General features: G+C 44.9%; 1 protein-coding gene across 2 annotated transcripts in view; it reads right to left on the bottom strand.

Annotated features, from left to right (window-relative positions):
* Positions 1-1,541: 1,541 nt before the first annotated feature.
* LOC144103808 (sodium-coupled monocarboxylate transporter 1-like) overlaps positions 1,542-24,919 on the bottom strand; it is a 95,021-nt gene continuing 71,643 nt past the window's right edge. For both annotated transcript variants that reach the window (XM_077636508.1, XM_077636509.1), the window contains exons 14-16: positions 22,627-22,727; positions 21,211-21,305; positions 1,542-1,726 (exon numbers count right to left, since the gene is read on the bottom strand). In XM_077636508.1, coding sequence (XP_077492634.1) covers positions 1,640-1,726; positions 21,211-21,305; positions 22,627-22,727 — 283 coding nt within the window. In that variant the 3' untranslated portion in view covers positions 1,542-1,639. The remainder of the gene's footprint in view (positions 1,727-21,210; positions 21,306-22,626; positions 22,728-24,919) is intronic.

Below are 24,919 nucleotides of genomic sequence, written 5' to 3'. Positions count from 1 at the left end.
CTGCTCTAACTGAGGAAGACGATCTTAATGCTGATACAATGAAGGATAACCTGACAGCTATCATTACTGAGTGCGCAGTAGAAGTTCGTTGTAGGGCGATTCGACAAGATACAGGACAAGAAAGGCGAATGCATGAGCGCGTCTAACCCGACAGACAGAATAAAATTAGCAGAGCTATCTAATAAATACACACAAGGTAGCCGAGATAAGGAAGTTTAATATGGAGAGAATTGAGAATGCTCTAAAGAACGGAGGTAGCTTTTAAAAAAAGCAGTTAAGAGGTAATACGCAAAAGTAAAAATCAGATGTATGTGGTAAGATGCAAGGAGGACATTGTTATTAGCAATATGGATTAGACAGTTAACGTAGCCGACGAAGTCTACACAAATCTACACAGTGGCCAATGTAATTAGAAAGTTAATAAGAAGCATTAGCGTACAAAAGGAGACCGAAGCGTCATCCCGCCAGTAATGAAAGAGGAAGTAAAGAAAGCCTTAGGAGGAATGCAAAGGGGAAGAGCAGCTGGTGAGGATCAGGTAACAGCAGATCTGTTGAAGGATGGAGGGGACATCGTGCTAGAAAAATTAGACACCCTGTATACGTAATGCCTTATTACCACGACCGTACCAGAAGCTTGGAGTAACGCAAACATTGTCGTAATTCATGAAAACTTAGACCCCAATCACTTGAAAAATTACAGACCGGCCAGCTCACTGTCCGTTTCTGCAACGTATTTAAAAGCTAATCGCAAATAAAATCGGCACAACCCTAAACATCGATTAATCAAATTATCAGGTAGGCTTTCGTAAAGGACATTTCACCACAAATTATATTCACACTATGAATCAGGTGATGGAGAAATGCGCCTAAATCGGATCATTAGAGGTAAATAACTAGAAGAATAAGAAATGAGTTGAGCGCGTATGACAGATTATCTCTGATTATGAATGGCAGCTTGCCAATATTCCTCATGAGAAATGTGCAAAGCACATGTATTTTCCGGTACTCAGCTATGCAGCAGAAATGTGGAGGCTAACTAAGAGGGTCCCACTTACGTTATGGACAACGCAGCGAGCCATGGAAAGAAAAATGACAGGTGTAACGTTAAAAGATCGCAAGAGGGCAGAGTGGGTGAGGGAACAAACGCGGCTTAATGGCATCCCAGTCGAAATCAAGAGGAAGAACTGGACTTGGGCAGGGCATGTAATGCGAAGGCAAGATGACCGCTGGTCCTTGATGGTAACGGCGTGGATTCCAAGAGAAGGCAATCGTAGCAGGAGACTGCAGAAGGTTAGGTGGACGGATGAGATTAAGAAGGTTTCGTGCATAAAGTGGTCGCAGCTGGCAGAAGACAGGGTTCGTTAAAGAGGCATGGAAGATGCCTTTGCCCTACAGTGGGAGTTTTCAGGCTGATTACGATGATTAGATCCGGCCATTCAATGACGCTGACGCTAACGGCATCGCCAGAAGGCAGATATTGCCGGGAAATCACATCTCTGTCAGTCAGAAAACAAAACATTGACTAGAATGCACTTCAGTGTTTTACTCAGCTTTCAAAGCATTTCTCGCTGTGATCATGGTCATTTTTATTCTCCTTGAGGTACGACTTCAGTTCAGGACACATTTTTTTCGACTGCGATTAGGTGTCCAGGGCTGTTTGCTCGTCTTCGTCTCCTTGGTAATACCTTGTCTTTTTTATGCGGTTCTTCATTTCAGTTTCTTCCAACTGTTTGAAAAGAAGAAAAAATGCCGTCTGAGCATTTGAATTCCGCACTATTAAGCAATATTTGCACCACAACAATTCCTTTTGTGAACCAACATACGATTTCCAAACTAACCGTGAAAAACATAAAGCAACAGATATAATGTCTAACCTTGCTTCTTTTTTACGTACCAATTTTCAGACACTGGTGATACTCATGTACAGAACGCTATTGTCGTCTGAAACTGCTTCTAGGGTCCATGCACTGTGACGTTCTGCTTTTTGCTACGGGAGGAAACATGCAATGCATTCGCAAATTATAGCACATTTTATGCAAGAAAACTATGGTCGAATAATATTGTCTTTCAAAGCCCGAGCTTGTTATGATCGGGCACCTACCCAGAGCTTAAGGAGATTAGCACGTGGTGTAGACTCACAGTGCACCCACTGCGGCGGTGGCGACAGCAAGTCTCGTGTGGAAGCAGCCAATACACCTTTGCCAGTACAACTTCTGTCTCGGCGAACATTGCTCAAATGCTTGTTGTAATGGACCGCGTGGAGAGAACCGTGGTGACGTCAGACTCCCGTCACCGGTCCTGGCAGTGTCATTGTGCGGCAGTCATCAACCGAAAATAACGGAGAACACTTAACACTACTTACGTTCTGTGAACGCGAAATCATGTACGCGGGGTGTTTGGCTGCGGCGATGGAATACTAGTCTGATGCAGAGGCCCGCGAATCTGATCAGGCGGTCTCAATTAATATCCAGGCAACGCAGGAGGGGCGGGAGGCAGTTCTGACAAAACGAGCCAAAAAGAACTCATCGAGGGAGCCTGCACAGCACACTACGTCAGTGGGGTTTCATACTAAGAGCGCTAACCACCACTACAACCTACTAAACAATTTCCTTGCAATATTTTCGCCACTACCTGTTCGCGCGGCAATATTGAAGTTGAAGTCGACGACACCCAAACCCTGCGTGATACACCTGCACTTAAGTGCGTCGGGTTTTGTGATGCGTTGATGGCGTATTTGTGACATGTGACAACCCTCTGCATGTGCCTCGCGCTGTTTTCGCAGTCACTCAGATGGAGTGCGCACTTAAGGGAAGAGGGAGTAGCAGGAATTGGAGCGAAAATGCATAACCACACCCTGCATGTGCCAGAACTTTCGCTGTGCGTGGTCCTGGCCGTAATCGGATGGGACCCGTGGTCGTGAGACGTTCACGCGCTTCGAAACGCCCGTAAGATGTTGAATTTAACTGGGAGGTAAAAACCCTAATCTATGCGGCTGGTCCCAATTTTGTAGAATGCGCATGGAACGGTGCCTCAGAACGCGCTACCTCATAACAACTGCAGATCTGTGCCCACATATTTTACAAATAGAATGAAACATCGTTCATGCCACCCAGCGTAAAGCGGGATTCACATCAGAACACGTCAGTACCGCATCTCTTTGAATTCTGCTACTGCGAAACCCCAATGTTCGAAAAATGAAAAATTTGCTGAGAACGTATCCATCGCAAGCATGACTTACGAATAATTAGTGAGCAGCCGTGCTGTGCAGGCCGTCACAAAGCCAGCACGAAGATTATGGCGTAGCATGTATTTTCTTCTCTGTATGTCGCACCGTATTAAAGGTCGCACCTTTGCCACTAAGCAGCCTTCTGCGAGAAAATGTCTGTTTCGAAGCCATCAAGTTGTATATGCCGTGCCCTCATTGTCAAGTCGGATATATGCGACTGCGCAAATATGTTGTCAGAAATTCGAGACGCAGGTACGGCAATCGAGGTAGGGTAAGCATACTAATGAGGCCTTCCGATCCCGAGTGTGCACCCGAAGAAATTATCTTTGAGACGCCTAAAGTTACGACGAGGAGTACAGTCGGGAGTAAAAAAAGCACTAGTGACGTGTAACAGGAGCGGCACATAGCAACGCTTGGCGCAGCGGTTACGAACACGCCGATAACAAAAATGCCAGGTGTGTTCCAAAACCACGGCGCCCGGCAACCGCACGATGCGATTTTCGCCGCTCCGGTGACCTCATTCTGCTTGCAAAGTGAAAATGCGCCCTTGAGCACATGAGTCATGTCGTGCGGCCAGTGTTGGGAGCGAGAGGGGGTTATGAGACAAGGTAAAGCACGGTAAGCATCTGGCGAAGCGTTCTCGCTATCTCTCTCAGCTGTTGTCGGGCGACAAACGAAGCAAGCGCGGTCGACTCTTCGCGCCTCCTAGGCGCCCTTCCTGTTTCATGTTCTTCCACACCTGACCCGACCCTTTTGGCGTGACAGTGCGCAGCTCGACCGCTTGCGCGATGCTGTTGTGTCTTGTAGCACAATCTAAAGGCAAAGCCCTGCAGCATCTATGTTGTATGTTGAGGAAACATCCCTTTTTCAGGATATGCCCGAGCCATGGTTTCGCCCGACTAGTTTAAAACACCTCAAGCAGCTTTACAGGCTAACCAATTAACACTGAGATATAAACAAATCAGGTGCATTCGATTTGCGGTTCAAACTTTTCGTTGGATTTCTGAAATGTCACCTGCATCATGCTCCACCGCAACGCAAAGTGCTCGCCTACAAATCGCTCATCTGGTCAAGGTTAGAATATGCATTTCCTATCTGGCATTCGCATCAAACATGTTTAACTAACACCCTTGAGGACTGGCAAAATCGCGCTGTAAGATACATTCACTACAACTACTCCTGCAATACCAGCGTAACAGCAATAAAACTTCAGTCTAAATTTTTGAACCTAAGCACTCGTCGTCATATAGCTAGCCTTTGCCTGTTCCATAACATATTTCACAGTGCGCTTAAGTATCCCTCATAACTAGCACCACCTTCGCGCATATCCCACCGCAGTATGCATCCATTTCATGTTGCGCGACCGCTCACTAGAACCGCTACGTTTGCTCGCTCACTTTTTCCTGAACAGCTATGGTCTGGAAAGGCCTTCCCCACGTCGTTGCTGCCATCACCTGCCCTTCGACGTTTGCGACGAGTGTTCCTCCTCAGATTGAAAAATTGTAATCTTCACCCTTTATATGTTACCCACCCCTTATGTAATAACCGGAAAAGGTCTTTAAGGTGGTAAAACGAAACGAAACGATACTAGTGCTCACATTAGCGCAACACCATCTTCCCGCTCTAGTTCCTAATTATTACGACACGGCGGCTGTCTTGCGTAGTTGACAGTTGACAGCCGTGCAGTGGGGACGTTTGCTTTGGCGCTCTTCGGATTACACTTGGTGACCGGGACCGTACGGAGGAACGACTGCGAGAGCACCGTGACTACAACAAAAAGATTAATTGTTTCCTTTAATACTTTATAGTTTAGATTTAGGCTAGATTTAGACCAGCCACTAAGGTGAAGTGCTCACAGAAGAGCAAGTCAGTGACCTAGCGGCCAGGTCTTTCCGGCCGGCAGCTATAGATATGTAGCGCTCATTTGTGAATTAACTAGTATAGACATGTAGTTATTCGTTTTTCAGGTTATCATCTTTTGCGGCAGGCAGAATTTTATTTAAGCACGTTCTTGCTGGTGCTTATTTTAGCCTGCAGATATTCTAGCAATTTGTGGGAGCAATAATCGAGTGCTGCTGAAATGGTCAAGCAACTGAAGGTTAAATGCAAGGAGTGTGAGACGTCAGCGAATTGGAAGGAAACACAGTTCGAATCTGCAGAGGAGGCAGAAGGCGCGAATTCTATGCGCAAATGCTGCGTATTAATTGCGCGCCTGGACAGCTAGGGCTGACGAAGCGAACACCAACCTATCGTTACGTATGGATGTTCCAGAAACAGAGCTACAGGTAGAGAGGTCAGAGAAGCGCAAACTTTAAGAAGAGCTTAGTCAATTGTTGAATGCAAAAATGGCTGACGCCGCCAAGCGAAGCCACATTGGCGGACATTTCAGCGCAGGCCACGTCGATGGTGCCTGCACTGGCACCGACAGCGATAAGAGAGTAGGTCAGGCAGCTTCAGACAGCAAGAGCTACGCACACGTGAAAGCTAGGAAGTCTAGAGGCAATGGAGAGAAGGGGAACAAGCTAACCCCAAGGAATGAGGTCATTCAGTGATAGGAGGCAGCATAAACTGGAAGTTAGGAGGGAGAAAGAGAATACCCTGGTGCTTATCGGTGGTGACTCAAATATGAGCTGGTGCAAAAGGACTGTATTGGAGCGTGTAAAGAGTGATAAGCGGGTAGCAGTCGGGGAATTCCCAGGCAGGACAATGTGCGCAGTACTGAGAGACAAAAACGAACTTTATGATTATTTTGCAGGGCGCAATTTGGTAGTGGCAGCGGCGGGGCTAAAGGATGTCTTGAATGGTAAAGCCGCAAAACTAGTGTAAAGCTTAGCGGACGGAGTTCACAATTTGAGGGCGATACCACAGCAAGTACAGATCGTGGTGTGCACAGTGCCGGAGGTGCAAGGACGGGAGAGAGAAATTGCCAAGGACGTTGTGGCTGTTAATCGAGAGATAAGGAAGAAAGGCCAGGAGAAAGGTTTTGAAGTGCCCAATACAAGCAGGGAAGTGCACAAAGCAGGCTTTGGCGGAGGCTTTACACGAGAATACAACCATTTTAATGTAAAGCTAGGAACCGAGATCGGCTGGCGCCTGGCAGGCAGGGCAGTAGCCTTTTCAGGGGATCCAGAGAGGCACAGGGCGTAGGGGTAAATAGAAGCAAAGTGGAAAGTGTAACAAAGGCGGCTGACGCCAATAAAATGGCCGCTAGGAGGTCAAGTAATAAAACTCCGAGAAACAAATTTAACACCAGGATCAGGGACATAAACGTACAATGCGGTAGAAAGAGAGCGAAGAGGTTAGGAATAATTGAACAGCAGTTAAAATACGAAAAAGTAGGTGTACACGCGCTATGCGAGACACATCTCAGGAATGTAGAAGACCCACCGTTTAATGGTAGCTACGTCTGGGAAGGGAGCAACAGAACAACAACGGAGAGGAAGGGAGGAGGAGTAGGTATGCTAATACCTCAAGGAACAAATTGGCAAAGAATAAAGTAAACTTGCAAAGAACATGTGTGTATACTAGGTACAATTGACGGTAAAAGGACATGGCTAGGAGTAGTTTATTGAGGGATCGGGGACAAATGCAGAGAAGAAAACTGGGATGTAGTAAGTGTCTCAATGACGATATAAAGGAGTTTGGAGAAGGTGCCAAAATTATTCTGCTGGGTGACATGAATGGCCACATCAATGATCTGGATGGATACACCGATTCTAACGGGAATTTGATGCTAGGCATCTGTGAGCGACACAACCTAGTTATTTTAAAGAGAGAAGCTAAATCTGAGGGACAAAACACATCGGAATCCCGTAACAGGCAAACGACCATTGACTACTGCTTAATATCGCAGGGGAGGGATGGCAAGCTCGCAATAATGGAAATAGAAGGAGAGGAAGTATAGCTTTGGAAGTGATCATAAGCGCATTAGTCTACAGCTTGGAGCCCTGCTCAAAAGAGAAATGTACGGAAGTAGGAAAGAGTACCCAAAATTACATGACGAAAAAGTCGCGCTAATAGCGGCCGGGATAGAGGAAGCAATAGAGAAACATCCCATGGAGTGGATGGATTATAATCAGATAGAACTGCTCATTAGTACAAAACTAAAAAAATAAAAGTGGTAAACCGCTGGAGAGGAAAGAGGAAGCCACGATGTTCGTGGACTAAGAAAATTTTATAGGCCATCGAACAACGACGGTTGGCATCACGGGAACACAGAGAAGCAAAGAGGCTGCACTTTTCTGAAGAGGAAATAGGCCGAAAATGGGTATTTTATCGACAAAAAAACAACAAGTGCAGGTCCTCGTCCAAGCTAAAATAAAGCAGTCCTCTGATCGCTGGCTGGCTGTAGTTAGCGATGCAACTAAAGGAGGGGGGGGGGGGGGGGCAAGAAAATTCTAGAACCTTGTAAGCTGGCTGGGAAAAGCAAATCACAGAAAGCAGGAACAGATTCTCGGTCCCGAGAGAAAATATTTAGACCGATATGATGCTGTGAACTACATTTATTAAGTTATAGCTGAGTCATTTAAAAAAGAGGATAGGGTAATCACCCCAAATGAGGGAGCAACACAGGACATTACAATAGAAAACGGGTTAAAACTGACCAATCATAACTGGGAAAAGGCGGAAGCAAATATTTCAAAATGCACGTCCGCAAATAAAGACGAAATTCCAATCAACCTATTTAATTAATTTGGCCAAGAGGCAAGGAAACGCTGATAAAAGCATTGGAGGCAGTAACAACAAATAAGCTAATTCCGCACAGTTGGAAAAAGAGTAAAATGAATTTGATTTATAAAGAGAAAGGCGATAACACGAACATAAATTCCTTCCGGCCAATTAGGATATTATAACATATATACATGCTAGTGATGCAGGCGGTGAAATTAAAAATGCATCTTTGGGTAGAAAGTAATAGAACACTCGGAGAACTTCAGAACAAGTTCATAAGGTGTAGGCGCTTAGATGATAGCGTATTCGTGCGGACCCAATGCATAGAAATAGCTAAGGCGGAAAAGAGACCTCAGTGCTTGGCCTTCCTGGACATAAGCGGTGCATACGACAACGTGAACAGTGAACTCCTGCCGTAAATTTTAATAGATGAAGGTATCGGTCATGGGGCAATTGATTTTCTGCCGGAAATCTGCCGGAGACGGAAAAGTTGAAATAACATGGGAAAGAATTAAGAGTACAACTGCCGAGGTACGCAAAGGATTAAGGCAAGGTTGTCCTCTTTCACCGCTGCTGTTCACGCTTTATATGATAAGTATGGAAAGAAGTCTAGAAGAAAGCAATCTAGTTTATAAGCTTTCGTACAGATTAGGCGGAAGGGTTGTTGGCCAACCACTGCCGGGTTTGATATATGCTGACTGTATTTTATTGTTAGCAGATGGCTACGAAGATTTGGAAACTTTGGTTAATTGCTGTGCAGACGAAGCAGACAGTCTAGGTTTCAGTGTTTGCGCAACTTAGTCAAGTGTGATGGTTTTCAACGATACAACTGATCAGGAGCTTACAATACAAGGCCACGAAATACCCCGAGTGGCCGAATACAAATATCTCGGGGTATGGGTAAACAACGGGCATATGTACACGGAAAAGCACGAATGGTATCTCATTGCAAAAGGGCGAAGAGATGCCGGGATAATGAAATATAGGGCATTGTAGTGACACAAGAGGTATGAAGTACTGAGAGGTATTTGTAAAGGAATAATGGTGCCTGGGCTTACCTCGGGAATGCGGTCCTATGCTTAAAGGCCGAAGTTCAGTCGAGATTAGAAGTAAATCAGAGTGCTGTTGAAACATTATCAATACGTGTCCACGGGGAAACCACAAACGAGGCAGTACAGCTGGATATGCGCTGGGCATCGTGCGAAGCACGGGAGGCTGAAAGGAAAATACTATACGAAGAACGCCGCAGGAAATTAGATGATAACAGGTGGACAGCTAAGGTAATTAAATACTTATACAGAAAAACCATTGACTCACACTGGCGGAAAAGAACTAGAAAGTTAACCATTAAGTTTGTCAGGCACGAGGAAGGAGAAAGAAAGAGCATTAAACAACAGTTTAAAAACGCGGAAGCTAAAAATTGGATAGATTCAATGACAAAGAAGCATAGTGTAGATCTGTATCGATACTGAAAAAGGCAGATAAGAAAAGAAGCGTTTTATGATAACTCAACAAGCAGTGCCCTCCTCTTTGAAGCCTGGTCACGGTGTCTTAGAACGCGCCGCTACAAAAAGAAATTGATCAAAGATGTGCTGGGCGTGGTAAATATGTAGAAACAATAGAACACCGCATACTAAAATGTGATGGTATCCATCCCGATGTCCATAGAGGCACAGTCACACTTCCGGAGGCCCCAGGGTTTAGAGATAAAAATAGTCATGTAAATAAATCTGGGGTGAAAATTAGCAAAAAGCGATTGGATGATTGGTGGATCAAAAGCAGAGAGGTGTCATAAGGTTAACAGTGCAGGAAGACGTATCCTAAAGAAAATGGCGAATTTTATTGACAACTTACAGCACACTTGAACAAAAATAAAAGAAAAAAACTGAGCATGGTGGCAACTGCCATCACTCCACTTCAAAGGGGACGCTACTACCTTCCATCCATCCTTCCAGTTATCCATCTAACACTTCCGCAAGGAAAATACGCAAAGGCTCAAGTTCTCTTCAGTTCTTGCGACACTGTCATGCCAGAGCTGGCCACTTCAGCATGAGCTCCAATAAGTGCGTCATGTAAATGGGGGCCGTACGACGGGCAGCGAAGACAGAGACACGACTGGAAATGATGTGGAGATTTTAGATTAGGGCGCGAACGGTGGGCAAATCGACACTCACTCCTTTTAGTAGCTAGCCTCGAAATATGGATTTCAACACCCGCCGCTCGGCTTAGGGCGCTCGGCTACTGATCCGGAGTTCCCGGGTTCGAACCCGACCGCGGCGGTTGCGTTTTCATGGAGGCAAAACGATAACGCGCCCGTGTGCTGTGCGATGTCAGTGCACGTTAAAGATCCCCAGGTGGTCGAAATTATTCCGGAGTCCTCCACTACGGCACCTCTTTCTTGCTTTCTTCTTTCACTTTATCCTTTATTCCTTCCCTTACGGTGTGGTTCAGGTGTCCAACGATATATGAGACAGATACTGCGCCATTTCCATTCCCCAAAAACCAATTATTATTATTATTATTTTATCCTTGGTGTAGCGACCTCCGCGACAATGTGTGGTATCTTTTTATGTATTGTTTCGTTCAACATGGATTTGTCTCAGTTCTCTAATTTGTAAGCATCCCGTAGGACTGCTTTTGGACGTATACACGGTATAGTCTTCCGCTTATCCCGCGCACCTAGGGTCACTCCCTAGCCGACATTCGTTCTACGTTTGCCGTATCATTTTCATGCAAGTACTGCGATACATGAGGTTCCGGCTTGCTCGAGCTCTCTTTTCGATAATGCAACTCTTATGTAGCCGTTTCTGGTTTTGCGCATCGTCATCGTTGTGGACATAATCGGGAGAGGCATACCAGAAAGAAGAGCCCTACGAAGGATAAAATTAGGGCGATATCGACGAAAGGGGCAAAGAACGAAAAGGGGGTGGAGCGGCTGGCGCTGGAAGAGACAAAGGCGGAACCGTAAGGTAATAAATTTAGCAGGAGGCTACGAGAGGAAGGCGATAGGGATCGCGCTAAGTTTGGGCCAGCCATTGCGTATTGAATTCCTAAAAGCGTTTACATTCATACTTGGAACGTGCAGCGCACCCACCTGCGCAAAAGCGACTAGTTGCAGGCAAATACTCCGGTGGGCTCGGTAGCTGTGCATCAGCGCAGGCTACTAATCCGCTACTTTTCACAATGCAGGTGCTCACCTTCGCTGTGCAACTGCATTTAGCCGCTCTACCGTCTGCCTCCTGTACATCAGTTTTGACCGCCGCCCCAAAGTTTCTTGAAAAAGGCCTTTTTCATCCGCCTGCCCCATCACCGTTGCTGCGCCATCGCCTACCCTCATCGTCGCCAGAGGACGCCATCTTGGACGATCAGTGACCAGACCCATCACCAAGAACATTATCTGATAATTCTATCAGCCATATAAAGCCCCTGCTGTCATTGCCGCCGCTCTGTGGGCTCGGTAGCTGTGCATCAGCGCAGGCTACTACACCGCTACTTTTCACAATGCAGGTTAGTAATAAGTTTTCCCTATTTGCTAAAAAGACCAGTAACTACTTTTTAATACAGCTGCCGAGCCCTCAGTGCTGCTGTAGTATTGTTGCCGAGTGTTCGCGTGTTTACTATTGTCAGGCGATGTTGAAACTAACCCAGGCCCCAACCGTTTCGACAGCATACTTTCTGAGCTCCAAAATCTAACTACCGGACAAGCTACATTAAATTCTGATCTACAGGACATTAAACACCAACTGAAAACTACCGAAACAACCTTGACCGACTTAAAGAAGCGCATGGACACTCTAGAATCACACTACGCCACACTTTCTACTCTCCATTCTTAAATCGACGCCCTGAGAACTTTAAACACTGAACTTACCTGCAAGGTCGACAAACTGGAAGCACGTATGGACGATGCAGAAAATCGGTCTCGCCGTAACAATCTCATATTTTACAATATTCCTGACACTAACCCCACTGAAACGTATGCAGACTCGGAAGAAACAGCCTTTCGCCATAGCTCCACTCAACTACGTTTTGCCATCGAACCCAATCTAATCGAGCGTGCTCACCGCCCCGGGCGCCACTTTACTGATCACACCAGGTCAATCATCGTTAAATTCACCTCATCGAAAACTAAAGAAAGCAACCTTTCTTTAGGCAATAAGCTCAAAAAGAACCAACTAGAGTATTGGCGAAGACTTCTCCCTTCCTGCTTGTAACGCCCACAAACATCTTGTATAGCCTTTGCCAAATCGGTATTCGATAAGTTCTCTTTGCGCTTCAGAACATTACATATTGGTCCTAAACGCTACATATTTCATGAATCATCACAAACAGTCAGAGCGGTAAAATAGCAACCATCTCAACTCCTATCGACAGATCGTTCTAGGCATGTACACCAAGAAGCCCTTTCATTATCAGCAATCTTTACTAACGTGCGAAGTTTCATTTCAAAGCGCGACATTGTTTCCCATATCGTCACTTCATCTGCCTGTAACATACTAGTCTTGACAGAAACGTGGTTAAACAGCGATATTTCTGATAGTGAGGTGCTTGCCGAGTTGCCCAATTTCTGTGTTTTTCGCAAAGACAACCTAGGTCGAAGGGGAGGAGGGGTACTGATTGCCGCCGCTCGGGATCTATCATGCTCAGCCATTAACCTTTCATCAGATATAGAAATAATGTTGGGTTTATGCCACGCTTCACCTAAATCAGTTGTGATCGTCGTTTGCATAGGCCTCCTAACAGCCGAGATTTCCCTCGAAAACTTAATAACGCACTGAATGAAATTAAAGCTAAACACCCTAACACATGTACTCTCCTATTCGGGGACTTCAATTTTCGAGTATCGACTGGAACAATCTAACCGCTACCGGGAATAAGGATGGTAATGAATTTCTATACGTTTGCCTTAACTTTAACCTCATTCAAACTATATCTGAGCCAGCTCGTGTAACCGAAGACTGCGCAAATATTCTAGATCTATTACTAACGGATAACCCTGAGTGCGTTCATTCCATCACGTATCTACCAGGCGTCAGCGATCATCACGTCATACATGCCGGCTTCACGATTAAACCATTCTTACGTTCAACAACTAAAAGAACTATCCGATTATAAGATAAAGGAAACTATGCAGCAATAAATAATGAACTTCGCGCATTTTTGCCAGGATTTCAATCTAACTTTCATCAAATATCCATTCATGATATCTGGTCCTTTTTTAAGAGGAAAATCGACGCTTTGGTCGACAGGTTTATTCGGAACATAATTATAAGAACTAAGCCTCAAAACCCATGGTTCACAAATACACTCAAACGCCTTGAATATAAAAAGAAGCGTCTTTTCCGATCGGACAAGTTGCTTCCTAGTCAGAACGCTTGGAACAAATATTACGCTGCCGAAAAAACGAACTTATCAAGTATTCGAGAAGCCAAGCGCACCTTTTTCAACTCTGATCTGCCTAAAATGTTGTCAACTAACCCCCGTAGGTTCTGGCAAGTCATTAACCCCCAGCACACCCGCACTATTTCCCTCTCTGATGATTCGGGTGAAACTGTATGCGAAACAGAATGCGCCAACATGTTTAACGCAGCCTTTTCTTTCATGTTTACTAATGAAACAGATACGGCATTTTCTCCAAACGCCCCAGTTTTTCAAGATACTATGCCTTGTCTTACATTTTCTTCAGCAGTAATTGCGTCACTAATTGCAAACATTAAACTTTCATCCTCTGCAGGAACTGACAATATCAACGCTAAAATACTGATTAATACCAAATATATATGTTCATCTCTGTTGTGCATATTATTCGCTCAGTCACTCTTCACAGGTCAACTGCCCATAGACTGGAAAATTGGAAAGGTAGTTCCAGTCTACAAATCAGGTAACAAGAACTCGCCGCTAAATTACCGTCCCATCTCCCTAACTAGTGTTCCCTGCAAACTCATGGAACACGTCATCTATACCCATATCATGGCATTCCTTGATTCGAACAACTTTTTTCAACTTCTAAGCACGGGTTTCGCCGGGGTTATTCTTGTGAGACCCAACTTGCTACGTTCATTCATGATCTACATGCTAACCTTGATTGTAATCTACAGACCGAGATCGTATTTCTAGGTTTTGCGAAAGCCTTTGACAAAGTACCCCATAAACGCCTGCAGATAATACTTTCTCAATTAAATTTGCACCCTCATACTTTGATGTGGATTGAAGAGTTTTTATCTAATCGTTCGCAGTTGGTCTCCGTTAACAATCAGAACTCTAACTCACTCTTAGTAACGTCGGGCGTTCCAGAGGGATCTGTACTTGGCCTGCTACTGTTTCTCATATACATCAATGATCTGCCTTCAAACGTAACATCTAACATACGCTTGTTCCCTGACGACTGTGTACTTTATCGTGCTATTCTCACCACCGCTGACCAATCTTCTCTTCAAAATGATCTCAATGCTGTTCAGGAGTGGTGTAATAAGTGGGTAATGAAACTTAACCCACGTAAATGTAATCTTTTGTCCATCAGCCGCCGCCGTAATCCTCTAATATTCTCTTACGTAATATCAGAAGTTCCCGTACAACTAGTTCAGTCATACAAGTACCTAGGCATAACAATTTCTAGCGATCTTTCTTGGAGCTTGCATGTAATTAACATAATATCGTCAGAAAACAAGACGCTAGGTTTCCTCAAGCGCCATCTTCACCATTCTCCCCAACATGTAGAGTTGTTAACTTACAAATCATTCGTCAGGTACATACTAGAATTTGCATCGTCCATTTGGAATCCTCATCAAGCTTACCTCATCAATGCCCTCGAATCTGTTCAAAATCGCGATGCTCGCTTCATTTATTCATCGCACTCTTATGACATCAGCGTTTCCTCCTTAAAAACAGCATCCAGATTATCACCCTTATCGCTCCGCCGTCGCATTGCCAGCCTGTCTTTATTTCACAAATCCTTCCACAGCCCTATGCACATCGCAGCTTATATTCTTCCCCCAGCACGCATATCTCATCGCACCAGCCATCACCTACAAGTTGCCCGTCCACGGTCACGCACCGTCACTTTTTCTAATTCCTTCTTTCCTCGTGCAGCTGCAGACTGGAACGGCCTTTCAAACAACGTTGCCATCATCACTTGCCCAAGTCTTTTCGTTGAAAATGTAAAAATTTTCCTGTTATTGTGAATCTGTGCTTTTAATTGTCGCCACCCCTTATGCAGCACCCCTCTTTTGGGGCCTTTAAGGTAATAAAATGAAATGAAATGAAACACCTCCGTTTCAGGCGGCACAAGTTGGAGGGTTTGTGAAAACGATGCACTCCCTCATCAAAGTGAGGCGATTCCTTCCGCAAAGGTTGTGGAAGCCTTAATGACTGCACAGGTGCGCGGCTGGCTATGCTCGAATCACAGTAAGATCTAGTAAAACGCCTCTATAAAAATTGCATGAGACCGCGGAATTCCTTCGTTTTAGAGGTGAGTTCGTTACAACGACCGTGCATTCGTACGGCATCCAACTAAATAGGGCTAGCATTTTTACAGAAATCAAGTTTTATTCTGTGCCGGTACGGCATATATTTAGTCGATGAACTAGGAAATGTTTCAACGCTGTGCTTCACAGAATACGTAACACTTTATTTTGTCAATCCCCACAGCGCACTCAGAGTCAAATGCCTCTCTTACTTCACAGATCACCCTCATTGTCCGCTTGGTCAGGTCGTAGTATGCATATCGGCTTGCGAGCTACCTGCGAGAGGCTGCTGCGCTGGCCTCGCATGTATCTCAAGTTGCTCTCGCTATCAGCAATTTTCGTATATCTATGCCCTAGCTGAGAGTCTTTTGAAGCGCCAGGTACTGCAAATACAGACTAAGAGTCGACGCAAGCCCCATTCAAATGTAACGGTAGTCGCAGAGGCCCGGTACCTTGTTTATTCACCCCCCCCCCCCCCACCCCCTGCGGCCGAAACAGTGGTGAGGGGGGAAAATCGCGACGGCCAAGAAGGTGTGTATTCCCGGGAAATCAGATGGCACTAGCACTGCGAAACTGAAAAGTCAAAGTGCATTTCCTGTTCCCAGATCATTCGTACAGACGTACGCCTGTACGCAAAATTGAGCGTCTTTCCGGTGTTCGCTACACACGTTGTCTGATGATGTCATTGACCACAACTCTGATTGCAGGACGTCGCTTTCGCTTCCTGCCTAAAGAACAGAGTCGTTATTGTCTATGCTGTCGGCTTAGGCTGCTTTTATACTTGATACTGCGGCTAGTCGTGGCGCTTGAGTAGTCGTGCCCTCTAACCATTAAAATATTGCCGAAGGAAGCACTACGCCTTGACATGGATTCTCATTTAAGGCGATAATTGCGCAATAGGGAGCGCGCAAGCATTTTGTTGAACAGGCCAGATCGTAGTAGTAGTCTTCATTGTAGTTTCGTTCGGAACATATTTTTAGAATTAGCAGCTCGGCAAAGCAAGTTATCTCATTAATTAAACAAGTCATTTCGTAGTCTGCGTTCGTTGTAGAGTCGTTCGACTGTGCCCCAGAAATGCTTCTCGCAACTTGAGTCAGGCGCAAATCGGCAATGGAGGCGTCAACTAGCGCACATATGGGTGTCTATCGGGGCCATTTGGAAAGCTGATTCTGTTTACCTTAGGAACGGGCACGTGCTACTCTATGTGTGCGGGCCACGCCCCTCCTGACGCTCCAAACGAAGGCGCCTGTTTTGTGGCTTCACCCTGTCTCCTTGAATCAATCGGACAAGTATGACTCAGCGCGTTCTCGTAGAAAGTAGCAACAGCGGGAGAGGACGCGGCAGTAACCGGGCAAGGGTTGCACCGCATCGCTTTATACCACTAAGGAGCGTTTGTTTACAGCGATAGTTTAGTTGCCTTGTGCGACAGAGCTGCAATGCAATGCTTTGACATTGTGCTCTTGAGGGTAACTTGAGAGACACCCACGTTTTCTGCCTTATTATATCCGCGGTGGCTCAGTGGTTATCGCGCTCGGCTGCTGACCTGAGAGACGTGGCTTCGATCCCTGCGGCGGCGGTCAAATTTCAATGGAGGGGAAATTATAGAGGCCCGCGTACTGTGCGATGTCAGTGCACGTTAAAGAACACCAGGTGGCCAAAATTTCTGGAGCCTTTCCCTACGGCGTCCCTCATAAACTGAGTAGTTTTGGTACGTTAAATCCGCATAAACCATAACAGAAAGTCAACCTTCGCTCAAATTTCTCAGTGCAAAGTACTGTTCTCGCCGTTGAAGTTTTTTAACAACGTAGTAAACACCCATCAGGCTGCAGCACCAAACATTGAAATAAAGCTCAAATTCGTCACGTAAGTCGAAGGTGTTTCGCATATTTGTTCTAACTGTATGTCTGCGACAGAAGCTTACAGTTAGCGTATATGTTGTATTTTAAAAATTATTCAAAGTGCAACTCAGTTATATGGTAATCATGTGCTATAAATGGTCTAGTATTCAAATATTATATATTGAGATAATTATTACGAATATATCTCACGCACTGGGTCCAAGAACTCGTTCCACCGTTACTACAGTAATTATGATTTTAACTGCCCGACTATGGCTAGGAATCTGTCGGATGTACGCATTCACTGATTACATGCAATGTCCGAAAACATAATCAAGAAAATTTACTTGTGACCAATTCATCGCAATCACTTCTGAGACACTTTTCCTGGCTAGATATAGATAGAGATAGAGACCACGGTAAAACTTCAAAACCCACTGCATAAGTTGCTTAGATTAGCTGCATTGCTTTGCCCGTGGTATGTATACGGCAATGCTTTATTGTATTGCAATGCCCATTGCCGTTTGCTGCTTCAAACGTTTTCAGTAAACTAGTGTCGTTTCACAGCTCATATGTCTGTCTTTGCAGTGCTACCCTTCCAAGTTAGAAAACTAGCATATATTTCAACGTGTTTAGCTAGGGCTATGTAAACTCCCTTTCAACGTTGTAATCATCTTGTTGTTACTTTACATAATACAGACACCTTGTCTCAGCCAAACACTTTCAGAGAGATATTTTCCGCCAGAAATGCGAGAAAATGTAATGACATTCATAGCCGCGGCTAACCCTCAGAAATATGCTCAAATGCCGGTACGGGAAGAGGAAGTTCGTATCCAATTTTTTTTTAAATTGATGGGAATGGGCGGATGAAGCGGGGACGGGGTTATCATCAGAAATGGAACTGCTTTTGCAAAATTTTCTACCTTGAAGTAAAACATTATGCTTGCTGCCTCAGCCTTTCGCCGGTTATTGTGAGGTAAAGCAAACCATATAAAGCAGAAAAAAGACCGGTTTCTCTATCAAGAGAAGTCTATAGAAAGGCTCCTTCCGTAATGGAGAGCCATTGTAATTTACCTAATGCTCTTTGCGGACTTCTCAAATCAAAACTAATGCTAAATTTTATAATCCAATGTTTTAATTTTGACATCCAGCTTCTACTAGGCTCTAAACATTTCCGCTGAGGAACTCTCTCTTTGTAATCAGGTGCTGTGTTTTACAGAGCCTTTTTTGGCAATTCCATCTCTCTCCATTCCCTGCATTTGTTTGGCGGTATCTTGAGCGGTGCATTACCATAATTACCTCTGTTCAGTAATTTTTGCCTTAGCACTGACGAGAATATGGATGTGGAAATGCAGTGATGCTACATCTCCTGTCAGACTGTGCTACATTTTCTTCTTTAGAGCCTCTCTAGAAGACAAAATGTTTATTGCTTTGCTCTTTTTTTGTTACACTGGCGCACCTTTGCTTTTTTCTATTCTGTCGTTTCCTTTTTCAATGTTCTTCTTGGTCTGCGTGCTGTACATGCTGGTAATTTTCGTACATCCTAACGAAGCTTTCAGTCGGCCGCTGCTAAAACTTAAGGCTTAACGTTAAGAAAATGGTGCTCGTAAAGTTCACGTGTGCGCCCTATCATCAAAACTGAATTTATAATGAGCATTGCAAAACAAACATGCATATACGGTGCGAGAAACCAAACATTCAGCAATTCAAGAATAATTAGGAAAATGTACAACGTTTCGCGTCCTGTACGGGTTCCTTATTCACATACGCTACGAAAAATTGAACAGCCATCATATTGGCGGGAAGACAGTAGCTTCAGTGAAGTGAAAATAGAAAAAATAGAAAATAGAATACAATAAAAAAGGTCTATCGCACTGTCGCTAACATTTCTGATCAAGTGGCCCTTCAAGAAGACTAACAGCGTCCATAAAAGCTGTGACCTCCGGCTAATGACGCAAAATGCTAACGAATGCAAACTTGTTTCCTTTCACCGTTAACACAACCCTGTTATTTTTTCCTGTGCAGTTGCTAACTCGTTTATAGAAATCGTCTAATTGTTTAGATATCTTGGTGTCACCCTCTGGAGCGATCTTTCTTGGCGAACACATATTACCACAATCATAACTACTAACATATCCCTGGGACTCATGGAACGTCATCTTCGTCATATGCAGCAACACGTGAAGCCTTCTCGCTTTTAAAACTGTCATTAGACCCAAACTTGAGTACGCCAGCCCAATCTTGAACCCACACCATGTATACCTAACAAATGCGCTCGGGTCAGTTCAAAACCGCGCAGTTCGTTTCGTTCACTCTGCATATTCATATACCACCATCATTTCAGCACTGAAGACGAATTCCGGTGTTGAAAGCCCCGCAGCCCGCCACCGCATCGCTAGCCTCGGTTTTCTGCGCAAGTTTTTCCATAGCTCTCTAAATCAACCACCCTACATTAGTCATCCGAACCGCATATCTCACCGCACTGTCCATCCGCTTCAGATTTCCAGCTCTGTGTCACATGCTGAAACTTTTTCAGACTCATTTTTTCCCCCAACTGTTGTGGACTAGAATGCCCTCCCCACCGATATCACTGCTATCACACACCCGTCTGTATTTTTAGATGCTGTAAGCAATTATATCTCAAGGAAATGACTTGTACTTGTTGATGAATATGTTAACCCACCCCCTATTTTTCCACGGCCAGGCGACCAGTTTAATTGATCGCGGTATTGATCACAACCCAGTGGCTCAACCGGGATGTTTTAGCAGCGCTCTACAGATGGAGAGTTTAAAAGCAGCGACGTAAGTCCCTTTATTGATTATTTTTGCAAGAATTTTTCAATTCAGTGACTTTAGGCGCAGGAGCCCATAAAGCGAGCGCAAATTACCTAAACTTTCTGCCGCACTTAATATCTACGATCTGACTGTCAAGAAGGAATTTCGTCACTGAAAATGTCAAGAAAAGTTTGAGCGGCCGTTCACATAACCTAATGTGTGCAGTGCTGGCTTTGCCTGTACAATTTGAAAAGGAGGACTTTTCCAAGTGAACCTTTTCTTTGGCGCTGGCGGCGAGCACTTTGATGTTCCGATAGCCGAGCTCGTTTTAATGCCTTATCTAGTGGTGTTCCTTTTTTCTGTATAGCCACACAAGGGCTGCCGGTCCTGCCTTTGCTGCTCGGCGGAACGAGCATGCCCAGCCGCCTCTGGGCCCTTGCTGGTGTCCCTCATCTTTCCTCGCTGGAATGTGGGGGTGCGGCCCGCGGACAGGGAGTTAAGAGCCAAGAGCACGCTGAACAAGGACCGACAATGAGCGCACGCGCGCATTCCTCGGAAGTTAAGCAAGACACTTCCGCAAGCAAGCAAGGTAGTAACGGCGCCAGCGGAAGAGGGACCACGGCATGGCCGCGACTCTCTAATGATGTTATCGCTGATAAGAGCGCAGCCAGGCGTCAATTGCTGAAAGGGACAGCGCTTTCTTTCTTATCACCCTAGCTATCGGCGCTGCGTACAAATCTGGAGTGATGTTATTACTGCAACGAGTGCCGCCACATGTTTAGAGTCTTCCCATTTGCGAGGCGTCCCTTGCTTTGAGCCTTAATCTCTCCATCCCTAAGGAGCGATGGACGCGGGTTCAATTCATTCTGACAGCAGATGCCCGTGGGGGAGCAGAGTGCCATTGATTTCGCACTAGACATATCGGAACGCAAAGTAAATATTCTCTGTCAACTTGCCCTCCTCAAATCGAGCTTCTGCACACCTCCTGAAATCTTGGGGGCTGCGTGTTTTGATGACAATGAAAGCCAGATTGCAACAAATGCAATTGTTCATCGTGTCTTCATAACTGAGAAAGGTCTTGTTCTGTCTATACGGCGAATAACCGAACGTAAAAATTCTTCTTAGTGCTTCAGCTAAACCAAGATTCTTTTAAAGCAGCGGGAGGGCGGTGGACAACGCTCTAATTTGGTTAACCCATGTGTGTTGTCTTGAACTCTACCAGAGATCCCGTGCTCACCTCAAATTGGCGACGGAAAAATCTGAATCGCCTCCAGAAATTTACAAACAGTGGACTGGTGAAGCATATATTTCGTTTTGCATTTTGGCCACCACCTGAAAAAAAAAAGGTGCTGTGTCAAAAGAGCCGGCGCATAATTGCTGTTTTCTTACTTTTCAAATTGTGTGCGTGGGCAGCATGACATTCTATTACAACAGACCCAGTTTTCAGCGTTCTTTAAAATACTCACAACACTCATAACGAGGAAATGAAACACAAAATGCCACGCGAGCAGTCGCGAAAATAATCCAGTTCCAGCATGATCCTTGTGTTCCCTGGACTGGTAATCTATAAAAGACAACGCTGGAACGAACCGAAAGCATTTTTGCAGCCGATTTTATCATTATAGAAATACAATGCTTATACCGGGTGTTGAAGGCAGACAAAAGCAAGATTTTTAAAAACGGAGCCTACAAGGTAATAGATACCGATTGCGTTCTCTTGAGAGTTGCATGGTCTTGCCAGAACAGTTTGTTTTATTTTAGAACCTAAGTATTACAGAAAAAATATCTATTTTTTATAAATAATGGTGTAAAGGAGACAGAACGGATGGAAACCTTGTAAACTGCATTGAAAAACAGCTGGCTGAATGTTTGCACCAATTTACTATTTATTTACGTTTATTTACCGCCGTTATTGAAACACAACGACACGAAAAAGCTGCCTGACAGCGGTGCAACTTAGCTCTCCGAGACGCGTCTGGCAGAACAAAATGCGCTATTTTACGGAGCGCTCTCTCCGACGGGGCTTTGCATATGTTCTGCGTGAACGACATGCGCGATCTGCTGTCACGGCGTACATTTCGTTATTCACGAATTTCATTTTAAGGCCGTAGACATAGCTGTGCAAACGGTACTTGGGTACACATATTTCAAAGAGCTGTGTTTTCAGTGCGGTACACAGCTTCAAATGATGCTGCATGTGGCAACTGTGTATGAATCGTATGACCAGTCGTGACTCGTGACGTAACCAGGCCGGAAGTTCGCTATGCTCGGGCGCCCAATGGCGCTACACTATTGCACCACAAGTGGCGTCTGATTTCTAGAGGCAATTTACAATGTTCCCTAGTTGCTCATTAGTAATTATTTAACTTAAGAGAAAGAAAATAGTGGAGGCTCAGCAACGAGACCGTCAGCTGATTTCGCATGACTTGGACATCTCAAACTTTAATAACCTTACTTATTTTCAGCAGGTTCTTCAAGCAGCATCGCAGCAACACTGCAGCGATTTGTATGCAGTTCAACTGATGTCAAGCGAATATGAACTTTCTCGTGGCAGAAACCTATGTCCTACCCGCCGCATGTACAGCGCAATTCTCAAAGCGTTTTAGCAGAGTTCCTCTGTTTAGAAAACCTACACCCTGTACAGACTGCTCACCTGTCACGAGACTGAGGGTGGTTCCTAAAACCATGGTCAGCATCAAGCCGATCAGGGATATCCAATGGTACGAGATCTGGTACAGCGGAAACACGGCCGAGCTGCGCATCATCAGAAAAGGACAGTGCTACAGTTATTGCTGTTGCCAAAAACTAAAGCACAGCTGGATGCCAAATGTTCCGCTCCATTATCTCTAGGTATTCATTTTGCTTACATGTACGGAAAGAAAGCCGGAATTTTTTCATTTATTAGTATATTCTTGCTCCTAAACGTAAAGTACATTTCTCCTAAATCACAGTAAATTAGGTTGTGGCGACGTATATTTATCAAAAATTTTCTATTCCGTGCCTTAGGAGTGGCTTGCATAAGCCGATGCACTGGTTTTCAGAAGCTTTTTGATGCTCTATTCCTTGGATTACGGTTTTTTAGAGTAAGCACCAGACCGTATAGATCAACACTCTTTTTCGCGGCAATATCAGCCAGAGGTGGAAATTTTTCCTCGTTTTCTGCTTGAAATAATTTTGTAAAGGTGACAAATTTTGCACTATCTTATTGTGCGATATCGGCGACCCGGTAGCTCGCGGCATAAAATACTCTGTGTGCATTTAATATCTCTTCTGCGGTGTCGTACTACAACGGATGCCCAGCGGCCCAGATACACTAACGTTGCTTTATTCAAGTTTGGGATGCTAAACACCACATTTCATAACACTTTACTATGCAACTTCCCTATGTAAGTCTTTATTTTAGATGTGTTGTGGGCGACCACGCCAGCCGGCGGCACATGGTCCAAGGCTGCAGGGTTCAAATGAGCACGAGTGGCGGTAGTAGAGGACTCTATATTAATCGCGGTCAACTGCGATTCGTCATCGTGCACCGCCATCGCACACTACGCACGGGTGCTTCAGCTAATTTTCGCCTCAACCGGAAAGCGGCCTCCGAATTCGGGATTAAATACCGCGTCTTTATGGCCAGAAGCCAAACTGCGTTAATAATAGGCCACTGCTCCGGATGCATGATACAATAGCAGCCATCCATAATATACTCTGCCATGGAAGGGACGGCCGCCCAGTTAAGTTGAGTTTAATGGCGCATAAGCGACTAAGGCTATCATGCGCCAAGCTCAAGGTATGGACGGCCGCCCAGTAAACAATCAGCCTCACCAAGACCTCGAAACTCATAGTGTACAAGGCGACCCTCTTTAAAAAAAAAGCGATGACGGTCGATCGCTCTATTACTCAGATCTGCAGGGAATGCCCATCGCGCTGAAAATTATCGTACGAAATCATGCGGAAGTCGACGCGGGCGCTGGCAAAGCACACACCAAACTTGCGCAACCGTCTGTTTGCAATTACATTGCTGAAACTGTTTCCTATAAAAAATCTACAATTTTTATGTGCCTGTCTTCCCAATAGGCAAAGTGGAATCGCAATTTAAACATGATACAGAATTTCCCAGAACCGGCCGCTGGTGATCACGATTCTTTTAGGGCAACCTGTTATTGTCTAGCGAAGAGGCGGAAAATTACTCTCTCCGCATGTAGAAGACCATTATAATGACCCACAGCGGTTAACAAAAATGATAGAGCAAACATAAAATACAGCATAGCAGTTCTGGGGCATTTCACTAAGCGGAAAGATTTTCTAGCTGGGCTTACACAACCAGTGCATGAGAAGTTTTTGACCACAAGAAGAGGGAAACAAAATAAAAAGTTGATAATCCTCCAAAATTGCCCACTGCTATACGTCGACAATTAAATTTCGCTCGCCTCCTTTCCAGAAATAGCATCTGCGTCGTGGTACGTCGCACATCATGACGCCCAAATTTTCTACAGCTTATCTATAAGAATTGCACTGCGAATGCTCCCGACAAATGAACACTGCACTGATCCGGGTGGGCCCCTGCCGAATAGGCGCTTTAATATATTAGTTAGGTTGGGGTGCTGTATAACTACTGCTGCGAGGCCTTTGCTAAAACAGCGACTCCAGTTAGGGGATTGCTACTTTAACTAGGACTATAGACTAATTAAGCCGAAACACTTTTGTTATATAGGGTAGTTCCTGCTTTGTCCGAATATATGAATACACTCGATTTTAGGACGTTCTTGAGCGCGATTAACAACAAAATCCTACACTGTTTCTCAAGCATCATGAATAAATGTTGTAGGCTTAAGCAAGTGTTACACTGCATGGAATCCAAAGCGCCTTATTCGAAGAATACCGCGGCATAAATAGCTACGTTGGTGGTCAGTTATCAGCACACCTGGTGATAGCAAAAGCAGGCAAAAAACTGG

The sequence above is a fragment of the Amblyomma americanum genome, chromosome 9 (assembly GCF_052857255.1).
Source record: "Amblyomma americanum isolate KBUSLIRL-KWMA chromosome 9, ASM5285725v1, whole genome shotgun sequence".
NCBI classification, from domain to species: domain Eukaryota; kingdom Metazoa; phylum Arthropoda; class Arachnida; order Ixodida; family Ixodidae; genus Amblyomma; species Amblyomma americanum.
This window is presented reverse-complemented; position numbering and strand designations above follow the sequence as displayed.